We start from the raw sequence: 25,335 nt of genomic DNA, 5'->3' as shown, positions 1-25,335 counted from the left end.
TTCCACATATTAATGACATCAACTAAACTAAAGAAAATAATCTAGCATAGCAGAGTGTTGTTTTTTGTTTTGTATTTATTTGGGCACGTATTTAACTATGGATCTCGATCTCTATCTAAGAAAAAAGTAAAAAACATATTATCAAAATTTATTTATCAGTTAAAGAAAAGTGTGGAAAATACTTCATACTTCCGACGTATATAACTTGCATTGCTTGATTTATTTGCGAATAATGTATCAATGCAGTAAATTTATATTATTGTTTTTATCTTGATCCCTTAACAATACAATAATGTTATTATCACGTCTTCGAGAAAAATATTCGATAGTCAAAACAACGTATAAAACCGTTGGTCATCTCAGTTCCTGCATCATTTGGATCTGAACTGTAAGTAAGTAGCTTACTACAAAATAGTCTTATTAAATTAAGTCTTTGTGAAAGCAACACTAATACTTTATTTCATTCACAGGCAATTATGAAGTTCTTCGTTGTATTCGCTGCCTTCGTTGCCGTGGCCATCGCTGGCCCAGTGCGTGTCGATGACTCGCAATTGCAAACCATCATGAACGCCATCAACAGCCCACACACCCACCCCGCTACCGCTGCCCTGCTCCAGGACCAACTTGATGCGATCCTCGACTCCATCAAACCTATTCCTGTTGAAGTTGGACCCGCAGTCGTTGATGAATACGAACCCATCTCTGTTGGACCCGCTATTATAGATGAATACGAACCGATTTCCGTGGGACCAGCTCTGATCGACGGACCCATTCCTGACCCTGCTGCTGTTTCTGGCACCCCCCTCGTTCAAGTCATCGTCAACGTCAACACTCCATCAAAACCAGTTGAGGATATTTCAACCGGCCCAGCTTTGATTGACTTCGACCCGGCTCCCATTCAACCTGACCCCGTGATTGTGGTGGACCACCCAGAACTTGAGCCTGCTCAGATCGGCCAACCCGTCCTCCCAGTTCCCGCTTTACCTATCCCTGAAAACGCAAACTAAATACTTCAAAAACCTTGTGATCTGTTATCGACTCTAATTAGGAGCAAGTTGATTGAAGTTGTGATGTGGATATGTTGATATTATTATATTGTTTAAAATTATACACTTTTTCTTACAACAAAACTTTTATTTAAATATAATAACGTATTTTCATACAAAGTAGGTAATTGCATGAATATTAAAAAAAACGAAAGTGTTCGTTTGTCTCTCAATCTGCATGTGACTGATTTTATGGTTTGAATTGCGCGTAAGGACACTATAAAACACTAAAACATGTCGATAGAGACTACCTTTTGGCTTTTACCGCGGCAAATCAACTCATTCCCACGGGAAGTTATCTTTATATCTATATGATGCGTATTTGAATCACTTCAAAGGTGCTACCTACGAGGCTACGTAATATATTATTCTTTGATTGGTAGCCGATTTTTTAATAGCCTGTTCAGAAAACTAATTAAATTTAACTTCAATGTCACCCTTCTCGTTAATATGATCGTTATGGATTCTATTTAACGATACCCAAAAGAAGATAGAACATATTTAAATTTTAGGAAGACGTTATATTTAAGATTTAATTTATTTATTTAATTATCTATCCATTTACTACTAATTATTGTTACTACGCACCGTCTTGTTAAAACCACATGGCAGGCATGTCCAATACTTCCATTTTTTTGACAAAATAAACCGCCAAATGAAGTGCGCGATGCCCGAGCATGCATTTTCATAGTAAAATTAAATAATTTGCAAGCGTTGTTCGTTCGTAAATCGATTCATGGTTAAATTATAGACCAAACTGAACAAGTCACAAGATACGATTCACGCGTGAATCGTGATCAATCGAAAACAGTATTGCCAAAAAGATACCAGCAAAAAAATCACCCTTTACCTACTTTCCCATTTTAGCCTCGCTGGACAAGTAAACCCAAATTTGCATTATATGTACATACATTTAATAGAAAAAAAAGTCATTGCCCTTAAACCTTACTTAACCTCTGTTTGTTTTAGCCTTAGGTTTTAGTAGCGTTTAGCTACTATTACCCATGTATTCTGTGGTTTTAGCTATAAATGATAAACATCTCGACATATTATGATTTACTTAGATCATTACTTAATGATCTAAGATGATTATGACACACACACATATTATGTATATAGAAAATGAGGATTTAAATTAATAAGGTGTGTATTTTTTGTACCAATGAAACGTGAATATAACTGTGTTAATGTGAAACTATGCCTCGACTCCGCCCAGATTTTTATTAATTTGTTTTTCAAAAAAGTTTCAGTTATTATAATAATCGTAGCTGTCACGAATCCAATGAACCTATAATTTATTTTATATCATTATTATTGGATATAAACAAAAATATATCATTATGCATATTGTAGAAATTAAGTTTTAATTTTTTAATTAAGCTCAATTGTTTTCCAGTTTTCATTTGATTACTCTGTTTCACAGAGATTGATATGGTATCTTGGCTTATTCGCATATTGCATCTTCGTGTGTTGTGTTACTAAAGCCTACTTTAGATAATACATATAATTAAACGATAAAATTCCTTAAAAATAGGTGCCTACTAATAAATCAATGAAACTAAGAAAATGTAATCAGAAAAATTTATTATGAAAATTCCATAGAAGACAGGTCTTATACTTCAATCCATCACAATCTGCTCATTACACTCGTTAGTATTTACTATTTAGTTGAGGATGTCGGGTAGGTTGACAGCGGGGTCACTGTCGATGATGGCGGGGTCGGTCTGGATTGGCTCGTATTCGTGCTCGGGCATGGGGTCAATGATGACGGGCTCGGTCTGGATAGGTTCGTATTCGTGCTCAGGCATGGGGTCAATGATCACGGGCTCAGTCTGGATGGGCTCGTAGCCTCCAGCGGATGCCTTGGTGTTCACGTTCACGATGACTTGGACGAGGGGGGAGCCAGAGATGGCAGCGGGGTCGGGGATGGGTCCGTCGATGAGAGCGGGTCCAACGGAGATGGGTTCGTATTCATCGACGACAGCGGGTCCAACAGAGATGGGCTCGTATTCGTCGACCACAGCGGGTCCGACAGAGATGGGCTCGTATTCGTCAACCACAGCGGGTCCAACAGAGATTTCTTCGTGTTCGTCAACAATAGCGGGTCCAACGGAGATGGGTTCGTATTGGTCGACAACAGCGGGTCCAACAGAGACGGGGAGGCCTTCAACGACCACGGGTCCCGCGGATTCAGGGGTGAGGAGTCCCCCCCTTTTGGTTGGGGTGGCCGTAGCCACAGCGACGAGAGCAGCGATTAGTAGGAATTTCATGTTATCTGGAATTTGAAATATTATTTATTGAGCAAAATCGTATAAGCTTTTATAGTATTTTTATGAAATATTTAATAATATAGATTTTAGACGTATTAAATTATTACAGTACATACCTTTCCTGTAGCAGTTCAATAACAATAATCCCTTTACAAATTCTTCCAATTTTATACGATTTTTTATCTTGGGATTGCAATGTTATCTGAGAATATATTTTATACTATATGCAGTAAATAAAACTAATCATTCAAGATATTGGTGGAATTCTATAGAAACTATTATAATATCTGTTAGTATAGTTGTAGTTTTATTTTAAAAATGATAGCGATTATTTTATAGTTGGTGGTTTTGTACTACTTCAGAAATAAAAAATACCTAAGCTTATTTCTAGCTTGAAATCAAGAAAGCTTTAACTTCAAGCTTTTGTATTTAATAAAAAATTGGATATAAATAATTAAATAGTTAAAACATAAAAAATAAGTATTTTCAAGTTTCTAAGTTGAAGTAGTTTCGCTTGCTTTTTTTGTAATTATGCAAATTGGGATTCCTTAATTACCTATTATAGAATGCCTTAGAAATTTTTCTTCTAAACCTTCTAAATATCTTGAATGTACAGAATTCAACCTGTGACATTTTAATTGTTTTACTTGTAGATAGTTATCAAGATAAGTTCATATTATTTTGGTTGATATAATATGCAGTTTAATACATATATCAGGGGGCAAGGAATAATATTGTGAACAGTTATAACATAATATTTAATTATCTTTATATAATTTGTAATGAAGACCAATAAATTATTAGATATTGTTAATATCTACATAATTCACAAATAATTTGCTATTTTACTGACATTCATATTATATTGGCATTAATTACGAGCACCTAAATCTTAAATATAAGTACCATTTCAATTTAAGATTTTTATAAATTACATCAGTAGTATTTATGTATAGTAACAGGAATATTCTTATATTTACTTTTTTAAAGAAACGTTATCGAATGGCTGGTGTCTCTTAATTTTCAAATAGTTTAAAAATTTTTCTCGATAAAAGGAAAATCAATTCGTCTTATGAATTAGCATTATTTGTAGATTATAGATAATACTATCATTCACTATCTTGAATTGTAAACAAATAAATGTCCAATAATAAATATTGATTAGATTGGCGGCAGTCACTAATAACCATAAACAGAAGTGTGCGATAAAATATATAACTGTGACGTTTTCCAAAGTAGCCGTGAAATTTTTATCATTTATTACTACGAAATAAATATGTAATTATCTCTTATCATACCTACGCGTAATGCCGCGAACATTGTCATTTCCTTTTCAGTAGGTAATGTAATATAATGTGTATCAATATTATTAAAAGTATGAGTATTCTGTATTATGTAGTTGCAAAGTTTGATATATTATAATATAACACTAGCTTTCACAGCTTCGCCCGCGCAGTCAAAGAAAAACCCGCATAGTTCCCGTTCCCGTGGGATTTCCGGGATAAAACCTATCCTATTTCCCGGGGTAAAAAGTAGCCTATGTCCTTTCTCGGGTATCAAAATATCTCTATACCAAAATTCATGTATAAATTGGTTCAGTAGTTAAGGCGTGATTGAGTAACAGACAGACAGACAGAGTTACTTTCGCATTAATTATAATATTATAGTATGGATAAGGCAAAAGCTCTGCTCAAAGTATAACATTAACTACTTAATAACCAAAACACACCGTTCCTTGTGTGTCGCTCTCTATTTTAAATTGTATATCTAATTAATTAATTTCAGGTGCTCTTATAAATTAAACAATAATTGTGCACCATGTATTGTGAATAATTATGGCGAAATCTCAAGAGCCTATCTTCGTCATATTTACTCAATACTAATTAATTAATTTATTCGTCAAGAAACTATAACATGATTTTCCAAAAATAATTTAATTAAACATTTAATGTATGTATTCTTATTATCACTATAAATTGATTTTTTATCATATTAGATTTTAGTAATTTCTGGGAAGTTACCTAATCTTAATAAAAAAATATACTTACAAATGCAAGTTAATAAATTAATTAAATTTAGCAAATATTCGTTACGTATCATAAACTAATGAAGATGTTATCACAAAAAATATTTTAGTTACATTTGTTATGTTGCAGCTGTTTTATTGTAAAAAGCTATCGATTTGTTGCTATAAACTTATATATAGGCGCTTAAAAATAGAAAATAAATAAGCTTTCGGATATTATTCGGATTGAAATAACGGTGACAAAGGTCTCGTATTTTATTAATAATTCTTGAACCTCTTTACATACACACATCATACTTATACAAAATAAAAATATATGATGAATTTTGTACACAGGTGATTTTTAAGCTATTAAGCATAGCTTTTATCTCAGACTTTGAGCGCGGTGACCGAATGTAAAAATTCCGTAACGAAAAAACCTAACACCCCCTACTCCCACCGGCACAGCGATGCGTCATGTGATGCTATGCAATTATTTATTATGATTTATCGCGGTAGTCCTCGATTGCCACACGTATTTTTTAATATTTTATATAGAAAATAAAAACCATTTTTTCTTCTCACAAGGTGGAAACTTAGACAATAAGAAACTTCATTTTTTGTTACAAAATTTTGACTATTAAAACTAACGAAAAATGTATGAGCAGCCACTTTTTACATCAAATAATTTTACATCAATTAATATTTTAATAAAAAATAAATTTTGCTGATGTGCGTAGTTAAACATGAAATGGTAGAAAATATTTTCATAGACAGACATGACTGGAATTTGGACAGTGGTATTCATTTATCTGCTTGAAATTTTTAATTTGGTTGTGAATAATTGACGAGACAAAACATCCACTCTTTAAACATTTAGTTGTAAATCATGTATGATTTACAACTCAATTTAAAAAAATGTGAGAAATTCACATTGAAATATTTTGCCTTGGGTCCTATACACTGCAATGATTGTTAAAGCACAACATTGCTTCAGTGTTTAATGAATTCACCAAAGAGGCTTTAATTTAACCCTAATCTCCCCTAAAGGACTGGTGTAAAATTTGAAGTCCTTTGTAATATTTCTATCAACCGCCTCCTCGGTACAGTGGTTGACGCGGGAGCGTAACACCGAGGGGTCCTGGGTTCGATTCCCGGTGGAGAAGAAGAAAAAAAATGTCTCGGTCTGGTAGGACACAGAAGGCTGATCACCTACTTGTCAAACTCAAACTCAAACTCAAACTCAAACTCAAACATTCATTTATTCAATTAGACTACTATTTAGTAGCACTTTCGAATCGTCATTACATAGTATTTTTAACATTTACCACCGATTCGGAAAGCAGTATCTATGGAGAAGAATCGGCAAGAAACTCCATAGTTGCTCTTTTAAATAATGTCAATAAATTTACATAATATGTAACTTATATCTACCTAACTACATAATATGCCAAAGAACTGTCCTGTGGTGTTTACGCGACAACCCTCCATGGGTCTTTATCGTCCATATATTCCTGAATACTGTAGTACGCTCTCTGAACTAGTACATTTTTTATGTAAGTTTTAAATTTAGAACTACTAAACTCTTTAATATTGTGAGGAATTCTATTGTATAAGCGTATACCTTGACCCATAAATGAATTTTTAATTTTAGCTAATCGGAAAAATGGCATTTCAATTCTATTCTTGTTCCTTGTGCCATAATCGTGTCCTCCTACTCTTGTGTGTAAGTCAGAGCTTTTGTGTACATGCAAAATATTATTAAATATATACTGTGATGGTACAGTAAGGATACCAGTATTATTAAAATGATCTCTTAGTGAGTCCCGAGCACGTAAATTATATATAGAGCGAATGGCTCTTTTCTGTAAGATAAATATAGTTTCTATATCTGCAGCCCTGCCCCACAGTAGAATTCCATAGGACATAATGCTATGAAAGTAGCTGAAATAAACCAATCTAGCCGTATCTTCATCGGTGAGATGCCTTATTTTTCGGACTGCATATGCAGCAGAACTGAGCTTACCTGCAGCGGTGTTGATATGGGCTCCCCACTGTAGTTTCTCGTCCAATGTTAACCCTAGAAATACAGTAGACTCAGTAGGATGCAATACCTCCCCGTTCAAGGTAATATCTCTGTTCAACTTTTTTACATTAGGAAGTAAAAAAAATCGTGTCCCTAAAGAAAATCGATCAGTGAAACAGATGTATAATGCCCCTTACCCCACTAGGGGACATGGGACTTTACTTACACTTATATTTCTATAATCAATTGCGCCGGCAGATGTTGTTCTACCTTTTTGCCCTTTTTTCATGTTTTTTCACTATACGAACCTATTCCTTGTATTGTTGAGCCGTTTTTGAGTTTTACGATTAGCAAGACATTTGGTGATTCATTTTTATTATAAATAATAAAGAATAATCTTCATTTATTGTTTCTGCTTAATATTTTATACATGCCGAAAGTATAGATAACGATAATAATCCAATTTATACATCATCACGGTAATCATCAAAGACATCCTATATAGATAATTTTTTCCTATAAATTCTAAAATAAAATGTTGAGATACTATTGGTAGCACAAAAGCAAATGTGAGTAGTCGGAAAATATAAAAAAATCAACTCTATTACAATTTCTTAAGCAATAAAAGGTAGTTTTCAGAAATTAATTACATTTTTTTTCCAGAAACCAACCATGAAATTCTTAATTGTCCTCGCTTTCGTCGCGGTAGCGTCTGCTGCCACTCTTCCCCAGAAGAGAATCAACCAGGCTGAACTTAATGAAATCCTCGCAGCCATCAACAGCCCCAGCACCCACCCTGCCACCGCAGCTGCCCTAGAACAGATACTCCAGGATCTCCTGGGTGCTGCTTACCCCATCCAAGTAGGACCAGTGGTTATTGATCCCGTTGAGGATATCTCAGTTGGACCCGCTGTCGTTGAACCTGTTGAAGAGATCGCAGTTGGACCCGCTATCATCGATCCTGTCGAAGAAATCTCTGTCGGACCCGCTATCATCGATCCTGTCGAAGAAATCTCAGTTGGACCCGCCATCATCGACCCTGTCGAAGAAATCTCAGTTGGACCCGCTCTAATTGACCCACCCGCATTCAACCCCTTCCCCTTCAACGGCCCCCTCGTCCAGGTCGTCGTTAACGTGAACTCAGCTTCTTCCGACTCAGTGGTGGTGGAGCAACCCGCTCTGGTCCCTTCTCCCGGCGCCGACCTCGACCAGATCAAACCAGACCCCGTAGTCGTTGTGGACGCTCCCGAACCAGCTGTGATTGCCCCAGAACCCGTCAACGTTGGCAATCCAATCTTCCCCGACCTCGCCATTAACCTTCCTGAACCCCTCAATTAAAATATTCAGCATTAAAATAAAATATTAAAATTTAAAGCTTACTTTTTTAACACGCTTTTATTATCTTCACCATGTTTGTACCTATATGTATATTTATATTATGTTCTCCTTTAAACCCAAGAGACTTGATAGACAGATTTTGACTCACTCAATAAATTTAATTCAAACTGTGTTCACATAATATTATCAAGGATGGGTGACAAAGTATAATAATTAATTAGATTTAATATCTTATTATTCTATTTCAAAAGAAAATCAAAGCAGCGTGTTTTTTTTTGGTTATTTTTAACTATATTTATGAATGAATGAATGAATGAATGAAAAATACTTTATTGTACACCTTATAGAATACATTTTACAAACTTAAAAATATAATATAGCAATGTACAGTAGGCGGCCTTATCGCTGGCAGCGATCTCTACCAGGCAACCCAGAAAAGACGAGGAAAATAGATGAGTCAATAACATGGTGGTGCAAAATAAATAAAAGTGCCAGAATAATATTTTATTATATATATACTATACTATACCTACATATATGCATCTTACATTATCATATACATACACAAATAATAATATTATATATATACACATATTAGATAATATATAAGAATACATACTTAAATATATACAAGCATACACACATACATACATATTTTATAAGCACATATTATAAATAAATCGTCAGAGTTAATACCTAGCCTGTGACAGAGTTAAATAATAGTTTTTAACTTTCTTTTTGAAAATAAAAATCGATTGAGCTCGTTTTATTTCTTCAGGTAAAGAATTCCATAGGTTAATAACGGTGACAGTGTAGGAGGAATGGAAGAAGTTGGAACGGTGAGAAGGAATACTTAAGGTTAAAAGGTTGGAGGAACGGAGAGTGAGGGAATGCTCGTTGAGGAATTTGAAATTGTCTTTAAGATAGGAAGGGGTCTTAGGATCAAACAAAATACCGTATAACGAATGCAACATATGAGCATACCGGCGAAAACGTATAGGAAGCCATTCAAGTTTTTTGCGGAATTCGGAAACATGGTCGTATTTCCGGAGACCAAATACGAACCGAATGCAAAGATTTTGAAGGCGGTCTAGAGAATCGAGTTGTAACTCGGTTAAATCGGGGTAACAGGAGTCGGCGTAGTCAAGGATGGGAAAGAGTAAGGTCTCTGCAAGCGAAATCCTAGTAGGTATGGGCAGGAAATTGCGCAGCCTGCGTATCGATCCTGCAGCGCCAAACAACTTCTTACGCACAACTTCAAGTTGCACCTTCCAGGTCATATTTGTGTCAAAATGAATGCCAAGATTTTTGACAGAGTTACTGAAAGGTATCACAGTTCCATCCAGAGTTATCTTCGGAACGATGCTCCAGTCTATCTTATTTGTCAGTTTAGAGCTGCCAATAATTATAGTTTGCGTTTTTGCTGGGTTTACTAACAGGCCAAAGTTATTAGACCACTGAGTGATTTTTGCCAAATCGTTATTAACCTGCTCAATAGCTTCTGGAAGTTGAGGAAGTGAAGCATGAGTATAGATCTGCAAGTCATCTGCATACATATGGTAGGGAGAAGATAAATTGTCTGAAATAGAATTGATAAAAATAGAAAAAAGGATTGGAGACAACACGCTGCCTTGAGGAACGCCGATAGAGATATTACACCATGATGACAAGTGATCGTCAATTTTGATCCTCTGTCGACGCCCCTGGAGATAACTCCGAAACCATTCAATTACTGCTGGAGATATGTTAAGAGAACCAAGCAAACTCAGTAATATGTCATGATCGACGGTATTAAATGCGTTACTGAAATCTAACAGTGTGAGTACAGTGAGTTGCTTGTGATCCATTGCATAACGAATATCATCAGTAATTTTAATTAGAGCAGAAGTCGTGCTATGACCGGGACGGAATCCGGATTGGAAAGGATTAAACAAGTTATGTTTATTTAAAAATGAACATAATTGTTGTTGGACAAGTCGTTCAAGGATTTTAGAAAGGAAGGGTAGGACACAGATGGGACGAAAATCGGAAAACATGGATGGATTGGCTTTTTTAGGTAGAGGAATAACAAATGCTTCTTTCCAGGCCATAGGAAACTCGTGAGAGGATAAGGATACATTGAGAATATGAGTTAACACAGGAGCAATAATATCAAGGATTGGAATAATCATATCACGACCAATGCTGTCATTACCGACGGCTTTCGATGAAATAGACATAATGTTCTTCTTAACATCACAGACAGTAAATTGTTTGAAAGAAAACGGAGGTATTTATGATTTCTTCCATAAATTCCACATAAATTCCATCCTCGAATATTTTAATTATTCATAAATATTTTAATTATGAACGATAATTTGAATTATTCATAATCATAAAATGCTTCGATTGAACTTTGAAAGATTCATCGTTTCAGGATCGCGTAAGAACCACAGGACATTATGATATATCTTTGATATATTATGTAGTTAGATATAAGTTACGTATTATGTAAAATTGAATTGTAATATTGACATGATTTTAAATGAACAGCTATGCAGGGCCGCGCCGATCCCCGGCAGCGCCTGTGTGCGAAACCTATGAAGCGCCTCTTTTTTATAAAAATTCAATGCGCACCTTACACACACACACTTTCAATCAAATGATTGTTCATTTGTTTTGTTTTTCCTTAGCTATCTCGTTCGTTAAAATCGGGGAATACCCGTGACCCCACCCCCGGGGCCCGCTTGCGTCGCACGCATCGCATCGGGTTACGTTCAGAAAGTCACTCATTCATATTTCATAAAATATAAAAATATAATATAAAAAAGACGGACACCGTTTTACGAACAAACAACGTGAAGCCACCGTAGTAAGCTAGCGATCGTGTGAAGACAATGTACACGCACACACTCTCACCATAGTAAGCTAGTCGGCCGCCATTACGTCGTGAACTACCGACTGATAAACAGTGTCACTGTTTCACAAAAAATATTTAAAATGCCGTCTTGCGTGGTTAAATGGTGTCGTAACAGTACAATTTAAAATAACAAAATACACAGAGGATTACATTCCACAGGGAAACAAGTTATTTATTTTATGTTTTAACGACAAAGTTATTACGACAAAACTTATAGAAAAAAATACAGCCGCCATTGTCATCAGCTGTTGCCATAGTGTTGCCATTATTTCATTCTCCCAAAAGTCGGCGAGTTGATGTAAAGTCAATTAATTTTAAAATTACGATAAAATAATTTGATACAAAATGCAAATTTGTTTTTGCATTTTCTTCCCACAAAAACATGTATACCATGCTAACCCTTATATTATAACAACCATATTTAAAAAAAATATTATCACAGCCAATTTGACATCTGATAAAAGACAGTTAATTTGAAAATTTCAAGTGTATGTATACTTAAATCGTATGTAGCATGTTTCCTATTTGTTTGGTTATAAACTGACATTGTATTTATTTAATTTTATTAATTTTGATAATAATTAAGGAGACATTACCTCTCCTCTCCCCAATATTGGTTGAACAAGTTTTAATACATTTTCCTTTGGTTTCACGTCCAGTGGTTGATTTGTCAAAGCTAAATAGAAATTGTATTTATGCATAGGTTCTAATAGTAAGAGTACACATAATAAGTATATCAAATTGAAAAATAAAAATACTAAAGTGTGGGATAATTTTATTGCATCTGGCAATCAACCTGGCACACACACATGGATGTGTCCACGATGTGTCGCCGCCATTACTAGGCTTCACTCAATGTTAAGGCGATACTCCGTCCATCTTTTTTTATACGTCCATGCCTTGGTCCATGCATATAGGTAACAAAAATAATTTAGGTGGCAGTGGCGGCGCGGCGCCCCTATTGTCTTGGCGCCTGTGTGCGCCGCACACTTCGCACACAGGGGCGGCGCGGCCCTGCAGCTATGGAGTTCCTTGCCGGTTCTTCTCCATAGATACTGCTTTCCGAATCGGTGGTAAATGTTAAAAATATGTACCTAATGACGATTCGAAAGTGCTTCTAAAAAAAAGTCTAATTGAATAAATAAATGTTTGAGTTTGATATTTTGGTTCACAAATGTTTTATGTGTATAATATATAAATTGTGTATAATGTGTAGAGATAACAAAAACTTTGTCAGGCTGTGTATATATTCTATAAGATATAATATTAAAAATCGTAGGAAAGCTCGATATCGAAGCCAAAAATATAATCTTTAATTTTTTTTCTATTTATCTGTTTATCTGTATCTGGGATAAACTCCAAAAGCACTGCATGAATTTACTTCTGTAATTCTGACTTCGATATCGACAGTGGATCACTCCCCAAGTATTGTTTAAAAAAAAAATTCAATATACAGTTTTGACTTTCCTACGATTTTTTAATATGTATATGTCTCAGGTTTTTAATAAAAAATACTCTTTAATGATTTAAATATACCTATTTTTATTCAGAATTAAAAGATAATCAAACTTTATTATTGTTCGTTGACGCTTATCCAAAGTTTGAATTAAATCAAGGCGTTTATAATGGGTCAAAAATCAGTCTAAAGGAGTCAGTTACATACAAAAATATAGGTAAAATTAATAAAGTAAGTATTTCTTATTAAATCTTACATTATAAGCCTAAATATTTAGGGTTGAGTGATGGTCAGTGAGTTGGAATCACCTTTGTTAACGATAACGAGGACCTGGGCATTAGGATATTGGAAGGCGAGGGGGTCGATTTCCTCAATAATAGCGGGTCCAACTGAGATTTCTTCGACAGGGTCGATGACAGCGGGTCCGACAGAAATTTCTTCGACAGGGTCGATGATGGCAGGTCCAACTCCAATCTCTTCTACAGGTTCGACGACAGCGGGTCCAACTTGGATGGGAGAGGCAGCATCAGCTAGACTGATTCTCTTCTGGGGAAGAGTTGCTGCAGACGCTATCGCGACGAAAGCGAGTACAATTAAGAATTTCATGGTTGGTTTCTGCAAAAAAAATATTAATTTCAGATATTAAAAACGGCTATTTCTAAAGCAATTGTTTATATTCTTATTTAATATTTTCTGACTACTCACATTTGCTTGTGTATTACCATTAGAATCTCAATTTGTTTTTATACAATTTATAGGGAAAACAATATTATCTATGAGTATGTCTTTGATGATAAATGTTATGATTTATGAAATGGATTATCGTAATCAATACTTCTATAACATGTTAGCCACAAAGGATATCTAATTTAAGAAATATTACGAAGGGCTTTGGAAAATTACACCAGTCCTTTAGGATAGATAAGGGTTTAATCCTCTTTGGTCAATTAATTAAATGATTTATTGCACGCAATGTTCGCTGAATCTATACATATAATAAAATCGTAGGAAAGTTAAAACTGTACATGGATTTTATTTAAAGAATACTTGGGGCGTGCCGCGTGATACCGAAGCCAAAAATATAGTTTTTAGAATTTTTGTTTGTATGTATGTCCAGGCTAAACTTTTTTTTTGATTCAGAGATAGCTTGAGACTTGAGGAAGGACATATGAATTAGGATAGATTAATCCCGGAAATCCCACGGGAACGGGAATTATGCGGGTTTTTCTTTGACTACGCGGGCGAAGCCGCTGACGGAAAGCTACTTACAACAATTTCCCAAGTCAAAATCTAAATAGGTATGTTAATCTTTATCAAATCAAATAAATATATAAATAAATATAACTAAATAAGAGTAGATGTTATGTCTCGTCAATTACCTACATACAACCAAAATAAATATAAAATTTACACCAAAAAACCCTGTCCATATTCCTTTTGTCTGTCTCCCAATTGTCCCAATACATTTCATGTTGGACTATAAGTATTAACAGAGGTTCTAGAATAAAAAAAATGGTTTTCAAACATTGGTTTTCATAAATCTAATCATTAAAATCTCAGTCCAAAAGTATTTACAGTAGGTACCTACCTACTGGTCATTCCAAAATAATATTCATCATCATCATCATCATTTTCAGCCTACATTTGTCCACTGCTGAAATTGTTTTTAATAGTGTATGACCGTGAATTGACACCTATTACTTTCGAACAAGGTAAAAATGCAAGTGCATTGTTTAGGACTCTTCCGATTCAATGATTCCTGGAAATACGACAATAAGCGAAGATCTGCATGCGCATTATTAATTTGGGACCAAACATAATTATTAATTCTGTTTGTATGTTTTTTACTCTTTCACGCAAATACTAGGTACTGAACTGATTACAATGAATTTATCCCTTAAATCCCAAGGGAACGGGAACTATTTGGGTTTTTCTTTGAAAAAAGCGGGCGAAGCCTCGGGCGAAAAGCTAGTTATACATAAAAATAATATTATGAGACCTTTGTGACCGTCGTTTCTAATCTCGGAATTTCTTTAGGCACCTAGATATAATTTTAGCGTAACGAATTGATAGCTTTTTATTTCTTTGTTTTGTTGTCCTATCGAGAATAATATAGGTAATATTATATATTTAATGTTATAGGTACATGTAAAAACTGAAATAATTTTAATGTTTAAACATGAAACAATTCTTATTAGTTGATGGTGTAATAATATTATATACTAGATGCCCCAGCAGAGGTTGCTCTGCTCAATTGCCCCTTTTTCGTATTTTCCCTCCTTAGTAGCCTTGGCGATTCATTTTTGCTAAGTAGGTAGATTTACATAGATTGTCTCCTATAATACTTATTTCAATTAAACAATTGCGAAATACAATGCGTTTCTGAAAGTTATTTAACGTTATTGTTCAATAGTTTTGACTGGTGAAATGCGGTTGGTTATAGTCAATGTAAAAATTATGCGACATTAATATAAGTATTAAGTACGTATATAAAATTGTCAAATGGTACCACTCATACTTTTTACTAACCGTTTCTTTAACATGTTTGTTATTGGTAAAGTAATATGGTGCAACCCAGCCTCAGTCTATCCAACACTTTGTTTATACTGCATGTAATATCATCAATCACGTCTAGACTGCTCAAGATAAGAAACTCATAAAGATTCCTATGTACGCTACATATACTCTTGAGAACTCATATATACATAAACATTGAGAAAATCGAAATAATTCTTGATTTCACAATCGTTTTACAAAGACTGAGGTCATCTAAGAACATCGTATCCTTTTGTCTTTATAAAAGTCCCAAAGAACTTCGATTTATGTAGTGACTAGTGTTGAATTTTTGTATTGTAGTAACTAGTAACCATAGAACAAAATTAATGTTGTTGGGGTTGATGTAGTGATGTTACCTGCAAGAGCCGGCCGAGAGATATCAATACATTGTGGAAATTTTCGATGGGCACTGGAAGAAAAGTACTTGAAATACTAAAGATAGCAAATTGTGCTGAAAGGAAACATTCCTTCATTTTTAAAAAGAAATAAAACTGCATTCAAAGATTTTAGAAAATTCACTTGCTTCTAAGAAAAAAAGGTTTGAAAATTGTCTACAAAAGGTATCAATTTAGGTAACACTGCTTAATAGTGTGCTATTTGTAAATTGCATAATTTTTCTTGTATTGACCAATCCATAACATTTAACCCTAATCTATCCTGAAGGACTGGTGTAAATTTCCAAAGTCCTTTGTCTCTATTATCATAATTTATATTCTTGTTATGTTGATAATTATAATCCAATATATAAATCACTACAGTAATCATCAAAGACACCCCCATATTATCATACATAGATAATATGTTTACTATAAATTCTAAAAAAAAATGTTGAGATACTATTGGAAGCACAAAAGCAAACGTAAGTAGTCAATATAATATTAGCAATAATAAGCAATTCTATAAATATTTGCTTAAGAAATACCCGGCAATAAGTATTCAATTTCTGATATTAATTATTTTTTTGCAGAAACCAAAAATGAAATTCTTAATTGTACTCGCTTTCGTCGCGGTAGCGTCTGCAGCCACTCTTCCCCAGAAGAGAATCAGTCAGGCTGAACTTGATGAAATCGTCGCAGCCATCCACAGCCCAAGCACCCACCCTGACACCGCAGCTGCTCTCGAACTGATGCTCCAGGACCTCCTTGGTGCTGCCTCCCCTATCCAAGTTGGACCCGCTGTCGTCGAACCTGTAGAAGAGATCGGAGTTGGACCTGCTATCATCGACCCTGTCGAAGAAATCTCTGTCGGACCCGCTGTCATCGACCCTGTGGAAGAAATCTCAGTTGGACCCGCTCTTATTGAGGAACCAAACCCCTTCGCCTCCAACAACCCCCTTGTCCAGGTCTTCGTTGTCGTTAATACAGGTGCTTCCAACTCAATAGTGATCACTCAACCCGGTCTGGGCGCTGTCGACGAGGAGCTGACCGATGAGATCAATCCCGACCCCGTAGTGGTTGCGGATGCCCCTGAAGCAGCTGTGATTGCCCCAGAACCCGTCAACGTCGGCAGCCCGATCTTCCCTGACCTCGCCATCAACCTTCCCGAAGCCATCAACTAAATATTCAGGCTTATAATAAGATTTTAAATGTAGATTACTTTTTAACACGATTTTATTAACTTCACCTTCACCTTTACGTTCATGTGTTTGTCTGTAATCGACTCCTTTAGGCTTGATTTTGATCAACTTTGAAGATTGAAAGTTTATACGTGACGATTATATTATTTCTAAGTTAACAAAAAATAAAATTATTGTAATGTGGTTTTTAGTTTCTTTTTACGATTGTTATGACTTCTCCCTTGAATTCCACCCTGGAATGTTTTACTGAACTATAATTACAATTAATCTGATGCTTCGTAATTTATCGTGAATATGGCTTTATCAAAATTTATCTTCTATTAAATATATATAGTGCGACACAAAAGAGATGAAAATAAATGAGGGCGCCACCGTCGCTCATATAGCAACACTGATACTGCGACGCAAGCGATCTTGATACTATAGAATAAAAATCCAAAAATCTATATAATATAATCTAAAATAAATACCGCGATTTAAACCGTTATAATTGTTGTATTGTAGCAATAGTGTAAATTTAAGACAAAAATACATTAGTATTTTAATTGACCTACCTAGGTCAAATTTTACTTAAATGTATTTGGAATTAGTTATTTTATTAAAATCGGTCAAGTGTTTAGACTGCAGAGGCGCACATAGAATCAAACATACAAACAAACAAGCATACATGCAGCTCAAACACATTACCCTCTTTCTGGGTCCGTCGGGTAGAAAAAAACAAGGCGATTTGAAAACCACATATTTTTATTTTTTTTGTAGATAAATTTTATACATTAATATAATTCATCAAAATCTAAATATTCTACTCCTTCAAAGGACTGATCATCACTCTGTTTCGAAGTACTGGCAAGAGGGTACGGGGCATCTTCAGTATCTGTAAATATGATACAGTAAATATGATTTTTTTTCTTATGGTTTGATTGATTAATACCTGTATGAAAACAGTTATCACTATACTATGTAGTAAAATCTAAACTAGGTACTTTATTTGAGGCTGGTTGGATTGGATATAACTTCTTGACTCAAATTGTGCTGGTCGCACTATAAAAACTAGTTTTTGTTTACATACAAATAACCTCAAATTAAATTGCGAAAACGTAATAATCGCCATACATACATACATTAAACACTCGTCACTAATGGAATATTCTATTTTACGTAGTACTGAGCAAAAATAAATGGAATCTCACCGGTATATTCTGCTGTACGTTTGTAAACGTTTTCCAAATCAGTCAATAAATTTCCAGCTTGAAATTCGGACAAACACCGAATAAAAACTTTATACACCACATCACGGACACCGCTACGTTTAACCTTTTTCATGATGTCTCCTTTTTTATTTAAATTTCTTGTTCTAAATAACAATTTTATCTCAATAATTCTCCACTTCACGAAAAAAACAACAAATTTTTATTCAACTTGACAGCTACATTGCCAATTCAGGGTTGCCAGGTAATGAAAAACGAATTAGTTCCAAAATAATTAATTTCATCTCTTTTATGTCGTACTATAGGTATATTTTCCATAATCTTTTTTTTATGAACATAAAGATCTAAGCATACATTGAGACAGATAACGGGAAAACTTTGTTTTGAAGTTTAAACTATGTTTCTATTAATTATTTCAGTCAAAACTCATTCACCGTCAGACTTTGACTTATTTTTGCATTACCATAAAAAGTAACTTTTGATTGTTGTAAAAAGATAATGTTTATCTAATAATTCAGCTGTTTGATGATAAGTACATAATTATTATACAAGCAGGCTGTTGTATTCCGACATAATTTGTATATTATGTTTGAGTGAGAAATGGCCTAAAGTCGTCGCCGGGCGCTATCGCGGAAAGTTCGCTTTGCTCGCTCGGATCATGCGGCGCGGCGGTTCATAAAATAACCTAACACGCTCTTCGCTTCGCTCATGGCTAACGGCTAACCTATTTTTACGTAGATACTATGCCTATGCAATGGACGTCCTGAAAGGTTGGAACGACGACGCGACGACGACGATGAGATACTATGTGTTTCTGCTTGTTCTCACTTTGCCTTTGCAGACAAAAACGGTTTTGTCTAAGCGCGTCTGTCAAAACCATTTTTGGCTGCCGAAATCAGTCAAAAACGTTTTTGGCTGAGGGCGAGTTTTGACTGCTGCGCAATAATATGCGGTAAAAACGTAGTACATACTATCTCTATGGGTAAAATATATAGAATCCTATATAGAATCCAAAGCCCAAGTAGCCTCAAAAAAGCTTGGAATTCTGGCGAAGGTGAGACAGTATTTCAGCCCGGGACAGTTGCTCAACCTTTATCAAGCACAAGTCCGATCGTGCATGGAATACTGCTCTCACCTCTGGGACGGTTCCGCCAAGTACCAGCTAGAGGCGCTTGAGGCGATAGAGAGGCCAAGAGGCTTATAAACGACGATGAGCTAGTAGGCAAAAAACTCCAGAGCCTCGCTCATCGTCGCAGAGTGGCCAGCTTATCGGTTTTTTACCGGATACACTTTGGTGAGTGCGCTGCGGAACTACACGAACTTGTTCCGCCATCCCCATTCTTCCATCGATCGTCGAGGCGCACAGATTCTAGGCATCGCCATATGGTGGACGTTCCATGTACCCGGACTAAGCGGTTCGATTCCACATTCTTCATCCGAACCGCGAGGGACTGGAACGCGCTTCCTGAATCTGTGTTCCCCGACGAGTACAATATGGGGGTCTTCAAGCGAAGAGTGTACCTACTAGGGAAGCGCGTACCATCTTAGACCGCATCTAGCTTTCCATCAGGCGAGATTGTGGTCAAGCGCTTCCCTATCTAGAGTAAAAAAAAATAATTTGGAAAATCCAAAAGTGCACGCCTCATAATTTTTTTTTAATAAATATTTATTAATTATTATTTTTGTTTGATTGAAGTAAAACGCACATGTCAATATAACCTTGTTATTGAATATTATAAAATGTCGCAATTGTCAGAAAATTTATTTTTAATTTACTTATTTTAAAAGTAATAAATAAACAAGTATATATAGAGATTTTCAAAAAATTTTGCAATTTAAAATAATGTTTTTAAAACTGTTGAATTTTTCATTCACTTTGCTATTCACAATTGATCCGTTTGAAAATTTGAAAATAAATAATCCTAATTGATTATGATATTTGCCACTAGCTGGCGTATAAGTCAAGAAGCGTGTAGTATATGACATATACTTACAACCAATCAGAATTATTATTTTTAAATGGCGGAAACTACACAGCGTTACTTCCGTCAGAAAAAAAATCTGAGTTACTCCCTAGTCGCGCCTAAAGAAGTTTTACTTCAAAAATAAAAATAAATTCTGACTTTGTGGACCACCATTTTTGTACGGCATAATAATAATAATGATTTTCTTTTGAATAAAGATTTTTAAATTTTAATTATACAAAAAGTATCTGGATATTAGTATAAAACGCAATAAGTCTTATCTTCAATTTCATTATTGGGTAGATGGATTGTACTTTACAAATTTGTAGTTTTATTGTTTTACTGTCGGTCGATATGTTCAGTGTTTATAATCGCTTTATAAATCTTAATAACTGAATCATCATAAACCTATTACACGCAAGAGTTTTGATAATGATAAAATTTGGATATAAAAATATTAAACATTGCAAGTAATTCGTATTCGTAGCAGAAACAAGTAAGTGGAACGAATAATTTCAAACTCTCATTTATATCTATAATATTAATTTAATACAGAATAACTTGTCTGAGTTGATATTATATAGGTTCTTTATATAGCTTTGTTTTTTTACAGATAAAAAAATGAAATACTTCTTGGTACTCGCATTCGTGGCGGCTGCATCAGCAGCTTCTCTGCCTCAGGGCATGAGTCCTGCCGAGCTCAAAGAAGCTCTCTCAGCTCCCAGCAGTGACCCCGCTAGAATTTTTGCCATTTCTCAAATCGTCCAAGGCGTCCTCGACGCTATCTTCAATCCTATCAACGTTGGACCAGCTCTAGTTGAAAAGCCTGAAGAAATCTCCGTCGGACCCGCTATCATCGACCCTGTAGATGAAATTCAAGTTGGCCCCGTCGTCGTGGGACCCGTTGAGGAAATCTCAGTTGGACCCGCCATCATCGACCCTGTTGAAGAAATCTCAGTTGGACCCGCTATCGTCGACCCTGTTGAAGAAATCTCAGTAGGACCCGCTCTAATTGACCCTCCCACATTCAACCCCTTCGCGTTCAACGGCCCCCTCGTCCAGGTCGTCGTTAACGTGGACTCGGCTTCTTCCGACTCAGTGGTGGTGGAGCAACCCGCTCTGGTCCCCGCTCCCGGCGCCGACCTCGACCAGATCAAACCCGACCCCGTAGTCGTTGTGGACGCTCCCGAACCAGCTGTGATTGCCCCAGAACCCGTCAATGTCGGCAACCCAATCTTCCCCGACCTCGCCATCAACCTCCCCGAGCCCCTCAATTAAAACATTTAGATTATAATATAAAAATTAACATGTATTTTTTATTTTTTATTTCTTCATCCTCGATTTTTTTTCTAATTTGTCATAAAATGGTATTTTACACGAGGTTTTCTCGTTTATGACATGCTTAATATCGATCTTCTACTTTTAAATATGATTCTGTAAATAATATTATACGATTACATGTCCATAAATCCTGGTTGAATGATATGCTATGATAGATGCTGTTGCGTTACATCCAAAATTTGTTACATATTTCAGGGTACCATTGTACAAACTTTTCATCGACAGCCAGCTGACATTAATTTTAATTTATAGTAGCATGTAAACGATCACCAGGAGTAATAATAACTCATGTTCAAGCAGCCAGATGACGTACAATCCACCATGTTATGGACTTTGATTTTATTTTAAGATACTTGATAAAATATATTTATTATGGCAAATTTTCAAATGAGAGGAAATAACAGATTTTTTTTCTCCATGCATTGGAGGCTGCTACTGCCAGTCCCTTGGAGCCGCAACTGATGGTCGCAAGTGTTCATAGTTAAGCATAGAAGTACCTACCTGGTGTCAAAAGTTTTATAAATTTGGAGTTCATAAAATAATATCAATAAAGTAATAATATTATATGTTTTTATTATCAACGCTTTGCCGAAATCTCAAAGTTCTGATTCTCTCCTGGTTACTTTCTTAGAAATATGCTTTTCTAAGATGCATATAATTATAGTATTATCTGTAGTCTGTACATACTACAGATATTACTATAATACAGGAAAAGTGAAAAATAAAAAATATTTGATATTATTAATTAGTTAATTACTACATATCCTTTAGATGCTATTTATTTAATAGGCTTGAAGTCAGTGCCAAAAACTAAGCACATACATTATTTGCCTCTTCATAATTTGTTTCTTGGCTGAAAAACATTCAAAATTTTGTGTATAGTTTTTCCATTATTAAAGGTTTTTCACAGGCCCTTTTGGAATTCATGGTGGAAGCTTTACACAGAAGCCAGATATTAGCAAAATTATTAGACTCCCCGCTCCCGTCTGATTTGACGTTATAATATTTCAATTAACCAATTAATATATATACTAGTTCTTGGCTGAAAAAAATACTCCAATATATTTAATTTTCATTCAAAAACAAACACGCATATATTTATATACTTACCTAGTTTTTCGAAATAGTTGCGCGTGTTTTTTGTTTTAAAATGCATGGTATTTTTTTTTGTTTGTGTCTACATAAATAAGTGTATAGTATATTTAAGAATATAATAATACAATGCGTATTTTATTACAACGAATTATTTAAAATTGCTTTACATACGGCTTGAAATGAACTCGCGCCACAGTAGTATAATAAACATTATCGTAATACTGTGCTCGGGCTCAGTAACAGCCGGTACCTACTCCCTATATTTCTTGCTCTGTGGCATGTCTGTGGCCAGTACGCGTTGAACGGGAGTAACGCTCATAAACGGCTGTTCAAAACTAAAATATCGTAGGTGCTTTACATATAACGGTGTTTCAAGTAGACATGGGCAAAAGCATAGACATAGACAAACATGTAGCAGTAGAAAGTAGTATTAAGCGCGTCACACACGGTGAATATACTATAATATTTTATCATAAGATACTGTAATATTTTATATTACAGTATCTTAAGGTATCCCGTATCAGCGTTCTGACCATCATTTTTCTTTTTGTCATTGCGTACTAAGACCCCTGTAGAACCGCCATCCTGTTACAAATGTCCCGAAATTTTGTGGGTCATTTGTAACAGGATGGCGGTCCTACAGGGGTCTTAGTACGCAATGTCAAATGTTCATTCTCCCTCTACGACTAGTACAGACACCCATTTTTTCAGTAATTTTTTTCCAGTTTTTCCAGTCATTGAGACGTAGGTTCACATCCACAGTCCACTCAGTAAATCTCACTCTTCCTCAGACATTACCTACATGAACTGTTATTATTGTTACACAAATAATATTTTATTTATGAAAGTGATAAAACTTTAAAACTAAGTGCCGATCACATACAGATTATCTATACAGATTATGATGTTGTTTTATTTTAATAGATAGGTTGACTCAAGAGGGATTATAGATGGGATAGTGGACATCCTGTATACCTACGTTTAAAATATGTTATCAGAATTGCACTTGTGGGGCTGTCGTTAGTCCATAATATTAGAACCCCACTGAACCGATTTAGATGAAGTTTGGTACAAAATTTTATACCGGAATTCCCATGGGAACGGAGAATATACGGGGTTTTCTTTGACTAGGCATGCGAAGCTGCATGTGGAGAGCACTCTTATTAAGTAGTCAAGTACCGTTTCACAGTTGCCTAGTTCTGATTATTGGTGAGTAATGATTTTCTACTACCTACCTACTTGTCGTGTATCAAATGTAATAAAAATCAATTGTTCTAGGTAACATGAATATTTAATCACTATATCATAAGCAGCTTATCAGTTATCTTAATAAAAACTATAAAAAGTAGTAAGATAAGTTAGAGAGATTGTCATGAAACTTAATATTTTTGTTGTTTTACAACTCTATTCATTGCCAAATCGGCAAACTATAAAAATTCTTTTCCTTATTTATGCTTATCCCGTAAATTACAATAATTGAATGATAAATGATGCTTTTATTATTTGATAACATAATACCGTATATATAAACAGGACCCTTCGCTGTATTAACATTCAACCTAGAATAACACAAGTAAGTAAATAAAATATTATACCTATTAATTTATTTATAACTCTTCAAAAAATAATGACTGTAACAAAATATATATAAAAATAATTATAAAACATAATATTTGAGTGTTGGCTCATACAGTCGTCGCACTTCACGAAATTATTTAAATTTAATTACAGGTCGACAAAATGAAATACTTCTTGGTACTCGCACTTGTGGCGGCTGCATCAGCAGCTTCGCTGCCTCAGGGCATGAGTCCTGCCGAGCTCAAAGAAGCCCTCTCAGCTCCCAGCAGTGACCCCGCTAGAATTTTTGCCGTTTCCCAAATCGTCCAAGGCGTTCTCGACGCTATCTTCAATCCTATCAACGTTGGACCAGTTATAGTTGAGAAGCCCGGAGAAATATCCGTCGGACCCGCTATCATCGACCCTGTAGATGAAATTCAAGTTGGCCCCGTCGTCGTGGGACCTGTTGAGGAAATCTCAGTTGGACCCGCCATCATCGACCCTGTTGAAGAAATCTCAGTTGGACCCGCTATCGTCGACCCTGTCGAAGAAATTTCAGTTGGACCCGCCATTATCGACCCTGTGGAAGAAATCTCAGTTGGACCTGCTCTAATTGACCCCCCCGCATTCAACCCCTTCCCTTTCAACGGCCCCCTTGTTCAGGTCGTCGTTAACGTGGACTCAGCTTCATCCGACTCAGTGGTGGTGGAGCAACCCGCTCTGGTCCCCGCTCCCGGCGTCGACCTCGACCAGATCAAACCCGATCCCGTAGTGGTTGTTGACACTCCCAAACCAGTTGTGATTGCCCCAGAACCCGTCAATGTCGCTAACCCAATCTTCCCCGACGTCGCAGTTAACCTGCCTGAGACCCTCAATTAAAATATTCAATAAAAAATATAAAATATATATATTTTGTATTATTTCTGTACCTATCCTTGCTAATGTACCTAATTTTTGCTTCTTTTGAACGATTTGTCGATACAGTGCCGAAATTTTAG

General features: G+C 35.4%; 6 protein-coding genes and 1 long non-coding RNA gene across 7 annotated transcripts in view; 5 read left to right on the top strand and 2 right to left on the bottom strand.

Annotated features, from left to right (window-relative positions):
• The window catches only part of LOC149481782 (uncharacterized), a 270,870-nt gene that overhangs the window by 42,042 nt on the left and 203,493 nt on the right, over positions 1-25,335 (top strand). The gene's annotated exons all lie outside the window — the stretch shown is intronic.
• On the top strand, positions 474-1,164 carry LOC149481802 (uncharacterized). Its single transcript, XM_089704872.1, has one exon. It carries the CDS (start codon positions 477-479, stop codon positions 1,005-1,007), a length of 531 nt encoding a protein of 176 aa, XP_089560998.1. The 5' UTR covers positions 474-476; the 3' UTR covers positions 1,008-1,164.
• LOC149481801 (uncharacterized) lies at positions 2,614-3,440 on the bottom strand. The gene is made up of 2 exons (XM_089704854.1): positions 3,433-3,440; positions 2,614-3,321 (listed from the first exon to the last, which is right to left on the bottom strand). The coding sequence occupies exon 2, from the start codon at positions 3,314-3,316 to the stop codon at positions 2,711-2,713; it is 606 nt and encodes a 201-aa protein (XP_089560980.1). The 5' UTR covers positions 3,317-3,321; positions 3,433-3,440; the 3' UTR covers positions 2,614-2,710.
• On the top strand, positions 7,918-8,735 carry LOC149481800 (uncharacterized). The gene has a single exon (XM_089704851.1). It carries the CDS (start codon positions 8,020-8,022, stop codon positions 8,683-8,685), a length of 666 nt encoding a protein of 221 aa, XP_089560977.1. The 5' UTR covers positions 7,918-8,019; the 3' UTR covers positions 8,686-8,735.
• On the bottom strand, positions 13,165-13,649 carry LOC149481799 (uncharacterized). Its single transcript, XM_089704866.1, has one exon. It carries the CDS (start codon positions 13,644-13,646, stop codon positions 13,314-13,316), a length of 333 nt encoding a protein of 110 aa, XP_089560992.1. The 5' UTR covers positions 13,647-13,649; the 3' UTR covers positions 13,165-13,313.
• Positions 16,544-25,243, top strand: LOC149481797 (uncharacterized). The gene is made up of 3 exons (XM_089705284.1): positions 16,544-17,142; positions 24,294-24,353; positions 24,512-25,243. The coding sequence occupies exons 1-3, from the start codon at positions 16,573-16,575 to the stop codon at positions 25,214-25,216; spliced, it is 1,335 nt and encodes a 444-aa protein (XP_089561410.1). The 5' UTR covers positions 16,544-16,572; the 3' UTR covers positions 25,217-25,243.
• On the top strand, positions 20,944-21,650 carry LOC149481798 (uncharacterized). The gene has a single exon (XM_089704853.1). The coding sequence runs from the start codon at positions 20,966-20,968 to the stop codon at positions 21,620-21,622; it is 657 nt and encodes a 218-aa protein (XP_089560979.1). The 5' UTR covers positions 20,944-20,965; the 3' UTR covers positions 21,623-21,650.

Source organism: Colias philodice, chromosome 16, assembly GCF_061535455.1.
Source record: "Colias philodice isolate Cphi_HAF_F1 chromosome 16, ilColPhil1 Martin Lab GWU primary, whole genome shotgun sequence".
In the NCBI taxonomy this organism is placed as follows: domain Eukaryota; kingdom Metazoa; phylum Arthropoda; class Insecta; order Lepidoptera; family Pieridae; genus Colias; species Colias philodice.
Note: the sequence above shows the minus strand (reverse complement) of the source record. Positions and strands in the feature narration are given on the sequence as shown.

What these genes read in the sequence shown, in the direction of transcription:
- LOC149481802 (XM_089704872.1), top strand. Translation starts at nt 477, where the DNA reads ATGAAGTTCTTCGTTGTATTCGCTGCCTTCGTTGCCGTGGCCATCGCT.
- LOC149481799 (XM_089704866.1), bottom strand. Translation starts at nt 13,646, where the DNA reads ATGAAATTCTTAATTGTACTCGCTTTCGTCGCGATAGCGTCTGCAGCA.
- LOC149481800 (XM_089704851.1), top strand. Translation starts at nt 8,020, where the DNA reads ATGAAATTCTTAATTGTCCTCGCTTTCGTCGCGGTAGCGTCTGCTGCC.
- LOC149481798 (XM_089704853.1), top strand. Translation starts at nt 20,966, where the DNA reads ATGAAATACTTCTTGGTACTCGCATTCGTGGCGGCTGCATCAGCAGCT.
- LOC149481797 (XM_089705284.1), top strand. Translation starts at nt 16,573, where the DNA reads ATGAAATTCTTAATTGTACTCGCTTTCGTCGCGGTAGCGTCTGCAGCC. An exon ending in TCGCCATCAACCTTCCCGAA is followed by an intron (nt 17,143 to 24,293) that starts GCCATCAACTAA and finishes ATTTGATAACAT; the next exon opens with AATACCGTATATATAAACAG. An exon ending in TTCAACCTAGAATAACACAA is followed by an intron (nt 24,354 to 24,511) that starts GTAAGTAAATAA and finishes ATTTAATTACAG; the next exon opens with GTCGACAAAATGAAATACTT.
- LOC149481801 (XM_089704854.1), bottom strand. Translation starts at nt 3,316, where the DNA reads ATGAAATTCCTACTAATCGCTGCTCTCGTCGCTGTGGCTACGGCCACC.